Source organism: Elephantulus edwardii, unplaced genomic scaffold (assembly GCF_000299155.1).
Source record: "Elephantulus edwardii isolate Elephantulus edwardi_28Jun2011 unplaced genomic scaffold, EleEdw1.0 scaffold00003, whole genome shotgun sequence".
Classification (NCBI taxonomy): domain Eukaryota; kingdom Metazoa; phylum Chordata; class Mammalia; order Macroscelidea; family Macroscelididae; genus Elephantulus; species Elephantulus edwardii.
The window spans coordinates 27,907,071-27,923,020 of NW_006399753.1; the positions used below are offsets into that span (position 1 = coordinate 27,907,071).

General features: G+C 37.8%; 1 protein-coding gene across 6 annotated transcripts in view; it reads left to right on the plus strand.

The window, feature by feature from the left end:
• The window catches only part of SCN3A (sodium channel, voltage-gated, type III, alpha subunit), a 119,717-nt gene that overhangs the window by 30,116 nt on the left and 73,651 nt on the right, over positions 1 to 15,950 (plus strand). For all 6 annotated transcript variants that reach the window (XM_006879351.1, XM_006879347.1, XM_006879350.1 and 3 more), the window contains one exon: positions 7,186 to 7,473. In XM_006879351.1, the coding sequence (XP_006879413.1) occupies positions 7,186 to 7,473 (288 nt within the window). The remainder of the gene's footprint in view (positions 1 to 7,185; positions 7,474 to 15,950) is intronic.

The window sequence follows — 15,950 nt, forward strand, 5'->3', positions numbered from 1 at the left end:
TAAACAAAAACCGTTAGCTATCTCAATCTCTTCACCATCCATACTGATGCTACCAATTGGCCCAGTGGTGAGAATCTTTGTTTTCTTGATATTGAGCTTCAATCCATATTGAAGACTGCAGTCCTTGACCTTCTGCAACAAGGGCTTCAGGCCCTCCTCACTTTCAGCAAGCAGGGTTGTGTCATCTGCGTAACACAGGTTGTTGATGATTCTTCCACCAATCCAGATGCCACATTCCTCTTTGTACAGCCCAGCGTCTCGGATGATCTGTCCTGCATACAGATTGAAAGGGTATGGAGACAAAATACATCCCTGACGGACCCCTTTTTTGATTTTGAACCATCCAGTGTCTCCCTGCTCTATTCTGATGACTGCCTCTTGGTCCGAGTATAGGTTTCGCATTGTTGTTGTTAAGTGCCGTCAAGTCGCAGGCGCCTCATAGTGACCCTATGAAGGAGAGTCCTTGACGCTTGGGTGCCTTTCATCCTCTCTCCAAGTCCATAGGGTTTCCGGAGGCAAGCTATTATGGAAGTGGATGCCACTCCTCCTTCCACACTTTTTTAGTCAGGGAGCCCCACCCCACTCTCAGTCTCCTCCCTCCTCTTCTCCTTTTGAGTTTGAAGCCGCTCTGCCTTCAACGCAAGGCCAAGCGTGGCTTCCCTGGCTCCTGGAGGCAGAGTTGCCTTTATCCAGAGACCGCCACAACACAATACAACTCCCACATACACAGCACCATCCTCTCTGGCCAAAGGATCACAGCCACCCTGGGTGGGGCAAACCTGGGCGATTATGGCCGTCTGTCTCCTCCCTCCTTTTCTCTTTTTGGGTTTGAAGCCACTCTGCCTTCAACCCAAGGCCAACCGTGGCTTCCCTGGCTCCTGGAGGCAGAGTCGCCTTTCTCCAGAGACCGCCACAACACAACACAACTCCCACATACAAAGCACATCCTCTCTGTCCAAAGGATCACAGCCACCTGGGTGGAGCAAACCTGGGATTCACATTCTTCTCAGAGTCAGCCATAGCTTGCTGTGATCCACACAGTCAAAAGCCTTTGCATAGTCAGTGAAGAACAGACATTCTTCTGGTATTCCAGGACCATTCGTAGTTTTCACCCTATGCTATTAGGTGACCAAAAATATGTTACTGGACACAAGGGGTTCTTTTCATAGCCAGTCGCTAATAAGACAAATGGAATGTAATAGCCATAAATGCACTTTATCACAGGTCTGTGGAGGACAGTGGGTCCAGGCCTCTAAAACTGCCTCCCCTTCTGGGAGTGGTCATAGCCTTATATACTAGGGTGAAACTCCAGCTCATTTAACAATACACTTTTGTAAGTAAAAAAAGGCAATTTCTACATCTGAAAAGCACAGTTCCTATCTATGTATCAGTAATTCAGGAAGGCCCCAGTTCTCTTCCTGGTAAACAGGCAGATTAAGATACAGTTTACATATGACTGGAGAACCAGCTTCACCAGCATCTAGGATAGATACATTTCCTCTTCTGGTAACAGACAGATCAAACTACATGAGTAAGACAGGAAACAGAGAATTCGGGGGCTAAGCAACTAATTTTGCAGGCTGAAGAAAAATAACCATAGTTTTATAACTGATACCTATATAGAGAATTCTGAACTTATTAATACCACCCTATCGATAATTCTGAACTTATTAATACCACCCTATCATTCCCCCCTCTTTTTATATAAGTCTTATATCTGTAAGACAAACATACCAACCTATCAAATATATCAGCACTCCACTTTCAATAAAAGTTGTTGATTGCTGTCAAGGCGAGCACGAGCACGACTCATAGTGACTCTATGAACAAAAGGCCTGAAGCCATTCTATGTTGTTAGAAGGAGGAGGAGGAGGAAGGAAAGAAGAAGAAGGAGGAGGAGGAGGAGGAGGAAGGGGAGAAGAAGGAGGAGGAAAAAAAGGAGGAGCAAGAAGAGAGGGATGGGGTAGAAGAAGACAATAGCTAATGACTAGCTAATGACTGTGAATAGTTCTTGTGTTTGTTGCTTGCATTAATGTTACCTTGAGATCTAGAGTTAAGTGTCTATTCATTTTCTCTGCTCATTTTCCCATTGGATTGTTTGTTAATGATGTATGACACCACTGCAATAAAAAGTCAAGGTGACATTTACACACAGAAGTATGCTTTGACAGTAACTAGGATTTGCGTTGCTGTTACTGTGTGCTGCCAAAGAACTGATTCATAGCTGATAAGAAAAGAGAAATCACTAACTAGAGGGTTATTATGTTGCATATCACTAAGTCAGGATTGACCCATAGTTGAAGGTCCAGCAGGTTTTAAGAGGCAGTAAATGACATGGGACGAAATTGCCCATCCTTCTCCCCTGGAGCAGCTGGTGGATCCCGACTACGTATCTTTGCATTGGCAGTGCAATTCCCAATGTCATTAAGCTACCAGAGCTTCCCAAAGTACAGGGTAAATGCATGTTACTTTGGGTCAAGGAAGGCCAACAGAAAATGACCAAGGCCAAGAGAGGTACTGAGAGAAAGAAGGAAAGGAGTTAAAGACAACAGAAGTCAACACTATTGCGTATCTGATTATATAATACCAAAAATGATGATATACGTGAATACATAGACAAATGATCAAACTAAACAGGGGTAGGAAGATAAATGGTACTGTGTTGTGTTCCTGTTATAGGGAACACACACATAATATATGGAGGACTATATCCATAAATAAACATAGGTTTGACATTGGATATGTCAATAGATTATATTTATATATACTGTCAAGATATCCATGCACATAGAGTACATCCGTTATTATAAACAAAGTTGTGCAAACTTCTTATCCAATACTGAACACCTTGAGAGACTAAGTTTCTGGGCCTGGAGGCTCAGGATAATAGTCTGGGTAAACGCCAAGGTCAACTGTCATAATATAGTCTGCCTAGACGGTGTTCTACATTATACATTGGTGAGTAGCAACTAGAATGTTAAGAAAGCTTATGATTTGCCATCTAAGATATGACTTTTGGAGATGCAAAGAAATAAGTACAATAGAATAACATACTATAGAAACTTGCAGTCTCCATGACTGAGACAATAAGACCTAGTCTGTCACCAGCCACAACTGGTCCCAGTAAAAAGGGATCCCTATGAAGGGGACCCCAATAGAAGGCCTTAAATAGAATAGGAGAAAAGGATCAAAACTCGGAAAATGAATTTTAAAAAAACCAAAACAATCCAAAAACCAAACAACAAACCAGGCTTATTGGTCCAATAGAAACTGGAAGAACTCCCAAGATTATTACCTTTAGATCCCATTTTAAGTCTGGAATTTAATTCACTCCTGTGGGCTAACTTTCAGCCAAATAGACAGGCCTAGTAAGTGAATAATAGCACCAAAGAGGTACATATTCCTTAGAAGAATCAGCTAGCTACAGGAGATCAAAAGGGTAGCATTTTCCTAGGCATGAATCTCAGAAGACAGGAGGAGATAGCAAAGCAGGGTGAATGAACCACTTAAACATAAAGAGAAAGTGGGAAGAATGTTATTACTGGTACAAAACAAAATTTGTATGAGTCTTTGAATGGAAAACCAATTTGTTTTGCAAACTTTCACTCAAGTCTACAAGTTTTGTGTGTGTGGTATGTTTAATTATATGCTAAATTCAGTGTAAGCTATTAAGAGTTCAGCTGCTAACTAAAAAGACATTGGTTCAAATCCATTAGCCCCTTCAGAACAGAAAGATGTAGCAGCCTACTTTTGTAAACATTAAAATGTTGCCAGAGCTCTAGGGCAGTTCTATTTTGCCCTACAGGATCACTGTGACTTAGAATTGTCTCCAGAGAAACAGGCAGTTTTTCTTTTTTGCATTTATATAGTTTATTTTCTCTTGATTGTAATGACAGTTTCCAGAAAGCTGATCTTTCACTTCATTCATTGATGCACATTTTTCCTCCCTCCTCTTCATTTCTCTCTCCTCTAACTCACTCTGTAATGCACTTTTTGTTTCAGATTTTTAATTGGCATGCCTATACTCCCTAATCATACAGCCTTTCCAATCCACTTTCTATGCTCAATGGACTCTCAAATCAAGTGCAGCTTAAAGAGATAAATTCCTAAGAAGAAAGGTGTATTTTGTCCTAGATCATTTCAATTGTTCATGACGTTTACTTAGTGATCTTTAATTGCCCTATTACAACCAGTTAGGTGTTCAATAGCAGTTTATATTGGTCAAATAAAAAAAAGAAGAGGTTTGGAGACAGTCAATGGCATTAAATTATTAAGTGTATTCAGGGATAAAATGAAAATAGAAATTGTTGCTCTCATAGTTTTGAATAGGGTTTTAAAATATGCTTATGGTTTAAATGAATGAATTGGAATAATAAACATAGTCATATTATAGTATTTTTAAAGAAAAAGACAAACAGATAACAGATTCAGTAAGTTATAGAAGCCTATTTTGCATCACATAGAAAGATTATGAACCCAAGAATTAAGCATGCATTTGTTATTTGTTAAAGTGGAATTAAGGAAGTCAGTGGTAAACATGAGAGTGTTACTCTAAGCAAGCAGGACACAGGTACTGTTACAGAATCGAGTATAAACAGGTAAGCAGACATGGAAGATGACGGGAAACATCTGCCTTTGAGGGAAATGGCAAACTTCTGGAAATGGTATGAAAAAGAGACAGGTTTGAGTTGATGAGTAACATGGAAAATGTATTGTGTCAGAGGTTACCTTTGTTGCCTTAGAAATCTGTTTTAACTTTTTATTTTGTTTTGAGTTATTTGAGCTGTTTCCCAAAATACATAGAGGAAAGCATGCCTTATGCAAAACAAATTCCGGAAGTGATTTAAATGAATGTTCACAGCTAAGGTAAAGGAGTATTACCACCACTTCAGTTTCTAGTGATAACAAGTCAATAAAATATTAGAAATGTGTTTGTACAAAGTGAAAAAAGTGAGTTAAGGCCTTTATTTGGATAAAAAAAGGACATATGTATATTCATTTTTCAATGAGTGCTGTCTATTATGTACTTCCTGTCTGCCAGTTCTTATGTAACTACATCTAACTTGCTACAGGTGAGAGCAAGTCACTATATATATATATATATATTTATATATATAATGATATCCACTATATTTTCCCTTCTGTCAACCTAGATGATATAAGAGGTAATCCCAACGATTAAAATTTTTAAAAAAACTAGCCATCTGACAATACATAAATTTCTGTAAGCAAATTTAGAATTTATATTATCTTTATATACTAGGCATTGTTAAATATTAAATGTAAATTAAATATTAATTTTCTTAAATATCAGATATGAGTTTCATATATGCATGTTTTAAGTATTGCTCAGCCCTAAGTATAAATTTACTACTATGTTTGGTAATAGTGTTCATATCCAGGATTACTATTAATTCTACAGAATGTAAAGCAGGGAACCTTTAGTTTTAAATGTTTTGTTTTGTTTTTTAAATTTGTCTTCATACAATTATTCATATATATTGCGTTTCATTCATATGTATTGTATTTTATACATAAACATTATATTTTATATAATTACTATTGATCTATAACCTTTATCACCCTGTCTTTTTATGTCCCCAATGTGATTTGTTAAAATGGAAGTACTTGAAGGGGATTTTCTTCATCTACTCAGAAAAAAAGAAGCATAAATCACAAGTTGTCCTCAAAGCGTTATAAATTAGGTTTTCTCTGTATATATTCCTGAAATATTTTAGTATTACATTAACTATCTCACAAATATATTTTATGAGAGCTTGAAAAGTCAAAACTAAATATGCTTTATCCTTGTGTTGCCAGGTCTGAGACAAATAACAAGTAAGATGATCTTGTATACTTTTATGTACCAAATATTTACTTAGTCTTTTTAATGTCAAATAATACTCTATACACTAGACATGCAAAGGCAATGACAAAATCCTATCTATTTTGCAGTCTAAAAACATTACACCAAAATAATTTATAGAGTTGTTTTCATTCTATAATGACACTTGTAAAAAGAAAGTTTAACAAATATTTCCATAACTTAATATTTCCTATTTCTCTGCTTCTGTTTAAAAACAATCATATACCTAACGAAAACAGCTTCTAAACAGATCATATTGTTGTTCCATATCCTCTGTAGTCACAGTTAGATCATTTCCAGTCTAAAAATACTACTCATCTAAGCAGAAATACAAAACATTTACCACATTTTGCGTGAGATTTGGCTGTGCTTCATTAGTTGATATAGAAATTCAAAATGATTAAGAAAAAGTACTATGAAAATATTTGAAGACATTCCCAGAAGCTTTTGAGTGAATATTTAAGTATTACTAATTTATGCTTGAAGAAATTTTTATTATTTATAACAACATGAAATAAATGATGAACATAAAAATTTAAAACTAATGATGCTGCAATATAACTTCTCTAAGATTAATATGACACAGGACTGTGAAATGTATACTAAATGAAATTAAATTTAAGGACAAACATAGTCAATACATTTCCACCGTTGCCACCAGGGGATAAAATAGAAGACGCATGGAAAACTCTCTGTGTTCACAAAAAAATAAAAGCAGCAGTCTTTTTCTCCAGACTTAGGAGTGGAATACCATAATTTGTTGGAAAAAAGTATCCACGAGAAGCAAGACTATGGATAGAATTGGACTAGAAATCACAGCAGTTACTCTCTTATTTTTGTGGGAATGGTAGTCCACCTTCCCACTCCCACGCCGAGCAAACACCACTAAAAATAACATGTACCTTTAAAGTATTCTGAGGAAGTTTAAAGCACCATTATCTTCTGCAAAGCTAAGAGAGGGCTTTTTTCTTTTCTTTTTTTTTTAAATTTAAGAGATGTGCAAAATTTTACTTTTCTTACCTTAATCCGTAGACTGCTTTAGCTTTTTCAAAGATTAAAGGTCAAAAAAAAAAAAAAAAGATTAAAGGTCAATGGACTAGATCGTAAGCATGAGGGAGGATTTACATTTGTTATGTTATTACATGAGACCACCCTGAGTTATGGGTGACTCATCAGCAACTATTAACAGCAGATATGTGAAATCTTGTGTTAAAATGCATTGAATTGACCAGAATATATGATTTTCAAGCATCATAGTGATAATATATGTACCATAGCTAACGATTTTCAAAACACCACTTGTCTTCGTTTTCCTACAGGCAGTCGCAGCAGCATCGGCTGCTTCAAGAGATTTCAGTGGAATAGGTGGGTTAGGAGAACTACTAGAAAGTTCTTCAGAAGCATCAAAATTAAGCTCCAAGAGTGCTAAGGAATGGAGGAACCGAAGAAAGAAAAGAAAACAGAGGGAGCACATTGGAGGAAACAAAGGAGAGGGAGACAGGTTTCCAAAATCGGAATCAGAAGACAGTGTCAAAAGACGAAGCTTCCTGTTCTCCATGGATGGAAATCGGCTGACTGGTGAGACGAAATCCTGCTCTCCTCACCAGGTATGGCTTCCTATGAATTTTTCTAGTTGTTCTGTAGTTGCTATTGCTTTTGGAATGACCTTTTGGGGGTGGATTTTTTGCAATAAGTGGTATAAATGAGAGGCAGGAATCTTAATTTAATGTAGCTATTTCAATTTTAATGAATATTATCTGTGAAGGAGATTCTCATTAAAGTTCAAACTTGAGATGCTCGGATTTAACAGTTTCACTATTTTGCATAACTTTTTGAGGGGTTCCACCTATTGGATTGTCTCTTCAGTAAGATGGTTGTGCAATACCTTGTTTACCTTTTCTAACTTCAGACTTCAAATGAACTTGAACTATTTATGTATAGATTTGTCTGAGGTTATTATTGTAATAATGTATGCTAGGATTTCTAAAAGCAATGTCCCTGTGAGTTTTGCCTTTGTCCTTTGATATGTGGGTGTACTGTCATGAGTCTCTGTTATATTGATCTGGTCCATGCTTTGATCCATCGCAATGAAATTATCTAAGTTCTCTAGAAGAGAATTCAAGTGCAGGCAGTCCCATTTTTGCTGTGATTCAATGTCAACTGCACAATTTTTCAGTATACTTTCAAGACAAAGAAAGAAAAATAGTCTTAACACTTTGGTGTTAAGAATAATAGTTGGGGAAAAATATGAGGAGAAAAAAGAATAATAGTTTTATAGGTTGCAAACTTTCAAACCATGGTATTTTTCAATTATATGCATGTAAAAGTTGGACAATGAATTAAGAAGATCAAAGAGGAATCAATGCCTTTGAATTATGTTATTGGAGAAGAGAAAATCACAGGCTTCCAGGCACTGAACAACTCTGTCTTGGACAAAGTACAGCTAGACTACTTTTTAGAAGCTAGAAGGGCAGGCTTTCTTGTGCACTTTAGACATTAATCAAGAGGAATCCATGCTTGGAGAATATCATGTTTCTTAAGAGCAAGAGGGTCAATGAAAAAGGGGAAAGCCTTAACCAGAGACTTAAACATGGCAAAAATTGTGAGGTAGACACAGGACACATGGTGTATCCTGTTTTGTCCTATAGGGTACTAGGAATTGGAACTGACTGGTGGCACAATATACCATAAAAAGTAGAAAGAAATCTGTGATAAGCATTGTTACGGATTTGTAAACTCTAGATTGTTCCATTATATTTTCATATTTGCTGAATTATGAACTCTTTCTAATCACATCACTGGACATACCACAAAAGGTAATTCTTTGAGGTACATACTTTAAATTAGACTCCTTTAAAGAGAAAGCTGTAAAACAGCTAACGGGTATAATAGTCTTTTCATACAGTAATGAGACTTTGAAAAACAAATCAAGAATGCTAAAAGCAAAGTTTAGTGTTGTATTTGGCTTTTGTTAGGGATAAAAAAAGGATTGTCAAGTCATCAGCAGGAAATTATATTGTACTTTATATTGAATTTACAAATTAAAATACTTAAATTAAATACAGAAATAGAACTTATATTGACAATGAATCCTTTTCATTTTTGTCATAATTGTTGTTGTTGTTGATTGCCTTCTAGTCAAGCATGACTCATAGTGACCCTATGAACAAAAGACGTGAAGCTATTCTACAACTATCAACATTTATGTAATAAGATAGATTTTGTGATAAAATAAATGTCCACATGTTGTTGTTGTTGTTATGTGCTGTCGAGTCACTTGCGACTCATAGCGACCCTATGTACAACAGCCCTAAATTCTGCTCTGTCCTGTGCCAATTGCACTGTCTCAGACACTCCCATCCCAATTATCCAAGTCACTGAATCAATCCACCTCATAGAGGGCCTTCCTCTCCTGCACTGTCCCTCCACCCTCCCGAGCATGATGTCCTTCTCCAAGGCCTGGTCTTTCCTCACAACATGTCCAAAGTATGTTAGATGGAACCTCAGAAGCCTTTCCTCCAAGGAGCCACCCGGTTTAACCCTTTCCAGGATGAATCTGTTTTCCTAGCAGTCCATGGTATTCTCAATACTCTTCTCCAGCACCACAGCTCAAAGGCATCAATTCTCCTTCTATCCTCCTTGGTCATTGTCCAACTCTCTGATGCATAACAAGTGATTGCAAAGACCACGGCCTGTATCAGACACACCTTAGTCTCCAGAGACACACCTTTGCTCTTCAGTACTTTGGAGAGGTCCCTAACAGCAGACTTTCCCATGGCAACGCGCCTTTTGATTTCCTGGCTACTGGTGCCAAGAGTGTTGACTATGGAGCCAAGAAAACTAAAGCTGTGAACAATCTGAATATCTTCACCATCCATCCTGATGCTGCCAATTGGTCCAGTGGTGAGAATCTTTGTCTTCTTGACATTGAGCCTCAATCCATATTGGAGCCTGCTGTCCCTGACCCTCTGCAGCAGGTGCTTCAGGTCCTCCTCAGTTTCAGCAAGCAGGGTTGTGTCATCTGCAAACGCACATTGTTTATAGATCTTCCACCAATCTTGACCCCACATTTCTCCTCATAGAGCCCAGCCTCCCAGATGATCTGTTCTGCATGCAGGTTGAAAAGGTATGGAGATAAGATGCAACCCTGGCGTACGCCCTTCCCAATTTTGAACCATGCAGTGTTCCCTTGCTCTGTTCTGACGACTGCCTCCTGGTCCAAGTATAGGTTTTGCATTAGAACGATCAAGTGTTCTGGGATTCCCATTCTTCTCAGAGTCAGCCACAGTTTGTTATGATGCACACAGTCAAATGCCTTTGCATAGTCAATGACAGATAGACATTCCTCTGGTATTCTCTGCTTTCAGCTAAGATCCATCTAACATCAGCTACAATATCCCTAGTACCACGACCCCTTTTAAACCAAGCCTGGAACTTGTGTCCACATACAGAAAGCTAAAAGACAAAATAATTTCCTATAAAGAATCACAATATCAAGGCATTGAAGTACTTATATAATAAAATATCAGCATTTAAAATAATAGACAACTCTATAGGAAGCTGCACTGCTAACTGAAAGGTGGCATCTCCCAGATGGTTCGAATTCACCAGTGGCTCTTCAGGATAAAGATGAACGCTCTCCTCCATGCAATTTATAACCTCCCCAAAACCCACTGGAGGGCCAACTATGAGTCAGTTCTGATTTGATAGCAGAGAGAGAAGGCTCTTAAATAATAAATTATCTTTAATAAAATATGGTACTCAATCAGTATATTTGGGGACAACTTGAAACACTAAAAGTGAACTCAGTTTTTCAGGCCAGATTTAATTCTGGGACTCAAACTCTCATCCTTGACATTTTACATTATTAATAACATAGGAGTCATTAGGATTAGGAGACTATAGCATAATGACTGATGTCATGAAAATTTTCGTCATATTTCAACTCTAAATTAGCTCAGTAACCTTAGCAAAGTCCCTTATACTTTTAAAGATTTCTGTGAAATAAGGAGAATAATGCTTAATTTAGAGTGTTGTTATGGGGGAATTAAGTGATATACAGGAAGCCTTTGCTGGCATAGTCTGGGGGGTACTGCACTGAGAACTCAAAAGTTGCACCTCTCTGATAGTTTGAATCCACACAGTAGCTCTGCAGAAAATGGGTGGGCAATCCCCTCTCCTGCAATTTACAGTCTTCACAATCCACTGGAGGGTCAACTAGGAGTCAGATGCAGCTCGGCAGCAATAGTTAGTTGGTAAGGCTCTTATGAGGATAGTGACCAAGTGAATCTCAAATGAAGGAGACTGAAAAATCTAAAGTTGTTTGTTACTTATCCGTGTGTGTCTTTACATGAAGGCATGCATATGTTCCTAACATAACATTATTACTTTCATCATTGTAATAGAAAAAATCTGTGGATTCATTAATTCAGTTAATAAATATCTATTGATCATCGTCTGGTCTGTGTCAGGACCCATTTGGAATGATAAAAATTTCCCAAAGAACAAAAGTGATACAATTCTTTGATCTCGGAAATTATATTTTAAAGGAGACAGGTAATTAGCAACAATTAGCAAAGTAAGTAAGTTATAGAGTATGCTTACAGTGATGTTATTCAAAAACCCCAAACCCATTGCTGTCAAGTTTATGCCAACTCAAAGCAACACTTTAGGAGAGAGTAGAAGAGTTTCCAAGATTACAATCTTTGTAGAAGTAGACTATCTGTCACATCTTCATACCCATGGTGTGTTCCAGCTACTGATCTTTGGGCTGGCAACTAACCACTGTACCACTAGGACCCTTAATAAGTACAACAGGGGGCAAAATATCAAACAGGGAAAGAATGCTATTCAGCGATGTTGTTATAAATAGGTTGTTACAGTAAGAAGTCCACACTCTAAAAGGGATATGTCAGCAAAACTTCAGAGGTGAGGGATGAAATTACCTCAAAGAAAAGAAGAGTATCTGCCTAGTGTGTTCTAGAAGCAGTTATAAATAAGGTCTGTACTGTAGTAAGCAAGTGAATCACACAAGGCAATAGGTGAAGGAAGCTAGTTGACAACAGCATCTTAAAATGAAAAATAGTTTATGTAGAAGATTTCATACTTGTAGATGAGCTGATAGATAAATTGATGGAGTCTTTTTTGTTTCTGTTAGGTGCCATTGAGTCAATTCTGACTTGTAGTGATCCCATGTACACAAAATGAAACAGTGTCCTATTTTGAACCTTCCTCACAATTGTTATATTTAAGTCCACTGTTGCAGTCTCCTTGCCAATCTGTTTTATGAAGCTCTTTCTCACTTTCTTTGACCTACTTTTACTAGGCATTACCTCCTTCCTGATAGCATGTTAAATATGTTGTTGCTGTTGTTATGTGCCGTCGAGTCGCCTGCGACTTATAGCGACCCTATGTACAAGAGCCCTAAACTCTGCTCTGTCCTGTGCCAATCGCACTGTCTCTGACACTCCCATCCCAATTATCCCAGTCACTGAATCAATCCACCTCATAGAGGGCCTTCCTCTCCTGCGCTGTCCCTCCACCCTCCCAAGCATGATGTCCCTCTCCAAGGACCGGTCTCTCCTCACAACATGTCCAAAGTATGTTAGACGGAGCCTCAGAATCCTTGCCTCCAATGAGCCACCCGGTTTAACCCTTTCCAGGACAAATCTGTTTTCCTAGCAGTCCATGGTATTCTCAATACTCTTCTCCAGCACCACAGCTCAAAGGCATCAATTCTCCTTCTATCCTTCTTGGTCATTGTCCAACTCTCTGATGCATAACAAGTGATTGCGAAGACCATGGCCTGTATCAGACGCACCTTAGTCTCCAAAGAGATACCATTGCTCTTCAGCACTTTGGAGAGGTCCCTAACAGCAGACTTTCCCATGGCAATGCGCCTTTTAATTTCCTGGCTGCTGGTGCCAAGACTGTTGACTATGGAGTCAAGCAAACTAAAGCTGTGTACAATCTCAATCTCACCATCCATCCTGATGCTGCCAATTGGTCCAGTAGTGAGAATCTTTGTCTTCTTGACATTGAGCCTCAATCCATATTGTAGGCTGCAGTCCTTGACACTCTGCAGCAGGCGCATCAGGTCCTCCTCAGTTTCAGCAAGCAGGGTTGTGTCATTGCATAACTCAGATTGTTGATAAACATCTATGTTGATAACATAGTAAAAAACTATGTTAAATATATGTGAGACAAAGTTTCACCAGCACTCTTTTAAAGACCTTTCTGCATATACTTCTTCTAAGACTTCTTTTTCCCATTTTTCTAATAGTGCACAGAATATTCAACATTGTTCTACAGCTCCATAATTCAAAGGCAGCACTTCTTCTTTAGACTTCCTTATCTATTATCCAGTTTTGACAAAACATATCAGGTGACAGAAAAAGACCATTACTGGAATATGACACACCTTAGTCCTCAAAATGACATCTTTGTTCATTAATTTTTTAAAGAAGTCTTATGCAGCAGATTTCAATTTTTTGACTGCTCTGAATGTTGATTGTAGATCCAAATAAGGTTAAATCTTTGGTGACTTCCATCTTTTCTCCTTTTCTCATGGCATTATTGATTAGTTCTGTTGTGTGAATATTATTTTACAATTGTCGTTTGACAATGGGTCAGAACAGACTTATAGTTGACCTTCCCGCAGGTTTTCAGAGGCAGTAAATCTCAGCAGAGGAGATTGCCCATCTTTCTCCCATGAAGCAGCTGATGAGTTTGAACCATGTACCTTTGTAATTATAGTGCAGCTCCTTACCACTAAGCCACTAGAGATCCCTGATTTGTGTTGAAGCATAAAATCTGGTGAAGTTTTTGATCTTCAACAGAGTAGTAAATGACTCATGTCTTACTTCCTTTCAGCAAGAGGCTGTGTCATCTGCATATTGAAGGTTGTTAATTAGTCTTCCTCCAATCTTGAGGTCACACTTGTTTCCATATTGTCCAGGTTTTTGGTTTTTGCTCAGCATACAGATTCTAAAAATACAGTAAAGGATACAGTATTGACACACCCATTTCCTTATGTTAAACAATTCAGCAATCCTTCATTCTGCTCCAATGACTGCCTCTAGGTTTATATCCAGGTTCCCTCAAACTATTTCAGTGTTCGGGAATTCCTGTTCTTCATGATGTTACTAATAATCTGTTATGACCTAAGCAGTTGAGTGCCTTTTCATAGCCAATAAAATACACATAAACATATTTCTAGTGTACTGTTTTCAATCAAGAACCATCTGATCTCAGTAAAAGCCCTTGTTCTATGTGACGTCTGGACTCAAGCTTGAAATTTTTTCAATGCTTTTTCAGTTTACTACTCTAACCATGTTAATATTATCTTCAGCAAGATTCTGCATCAGACTGTTAATTTCCATATTTTGTCCAAGCACTTTCTTTAGAACGGAAAAATATATTAATCTCTTCAAGTCACTTAGCCAGGAGCTCTCTTCCAAATTTCTTTACTTAGACAAGTGAGGTGTATCTTTTCTTGGAGTATTTCAATTGGTAGTCCATCAACTACTGGAGTCAGTTTTCCACAAGTGTCTTCATTGCAACTTACATTTCCACTTTCTCTACCATCAGTATTCTGCTACATTTGACCTCCTGAAATAGCTAAATGATGAACAATTATTTTTGGTGCATTAACCATTTGTTTCTCTCATCTTCTTTTGATGCTACTAGCATCATTCCATATGTCTCCCTATGTTGTTGCTGTTGTATGCCATCAAGTTCTCTATGACTCATAGTGATTCATGAACAATGACTGTGAACCCTGCCCTGTCCTGAGCCAACTTCACTGTCTCCAATACACCTGACCCCATTACCACAGTCAATGTGACAATCCATTTCATCCAGATTCTTCCTCTCTTACACTACCTTCTACCCTTCCAACCGTGAAGTCCTTCTTCAAAGACTGGCCCCTCCTGGGAACATGACCAAAACATGTGAGACAGTTGCAAAAATCCTTCCTTCCAAGGAGCAAACTGGTTTCACCCTCTCCAGAGAAGATCTATTTGTTCTCTTGGTAGTTCAATACTCTCCTCCAGCACCACAGCTCAAATGCATCCTTCTCAGTGCCAACTCAAGGCTTGAATTCGTTCTTCAGTTCTTGCAGCTTGAGAGGATTCTTCTCCTCTGGTTCTCTAACATGCGCTCTTTCATGTTACATTATAATACTTTACTTGATCTTCCCTAGCTGCCCTTTGCAAACTTCTGATTAGCTCTCTTCTTTGCTTTTTCTTTCCCTTTGGTTTCTCTACTTTTTAGAGCAAGTTTCAGTGTCTTTTCTGACATGAATTCTGGTCTTTCCTTTCTTTCCTCTCTAACATCCTTTTACTTTCCTCATATATGATATCCTTTATATCATTCTACCACTTATCTTTCCTTCTACTGTTAGGGTTTGCTACATCAAATCTGTTCTTGAAATTTGTCTCTAATATTGTATTTTGGTGTTTATGTTTTAATTTTCTTCAGCTTAAACCTGAATTTACATATCAAGAGTTGATGGTTTGTTCCACAGTTAGCCCCTACTCTTGTCACTGATGATACAGAGCTTTTTACTATTTCCTTTCTGCAAATATGTTGTTGTTGTTGTTATGTGCCGTCGAGTCGTTTGTGACTCATAGCGACCCTGTGTACAACAGACCTAAACCCTGCTCTATCCTGTGCCAGTCACACTGTCTCTGACACACCCATCCCAATTACCCCAGTCACTGAATCAATCCATCTCATAGAGGGTCTTCCCCTCCTGCATAGCCAATATTTATTTCTGAATATTCTATTCAGTAAGGCCCTTGATGTTATTTAGAAAAAAGTTTGCTATACAAAATTCTGTTATGTGATCGCTGGAATAATTTCTATCACCAGTATCATATTTTCCAACTACTAACAGTTCTTCCTAACTTTTATATTCCAATGATTAATAATTATCAGTTTATCTTAATTACATGTTTTATAAATTTCAGACTACATAATTTAGGAGAAATTTTTTTTCCTATAATTATATTTTATTAATTTTCATAAACATTTACAGAGATTTTGGGCTTCCACTCATTCATTGTTGCACTATTCTCTCTAC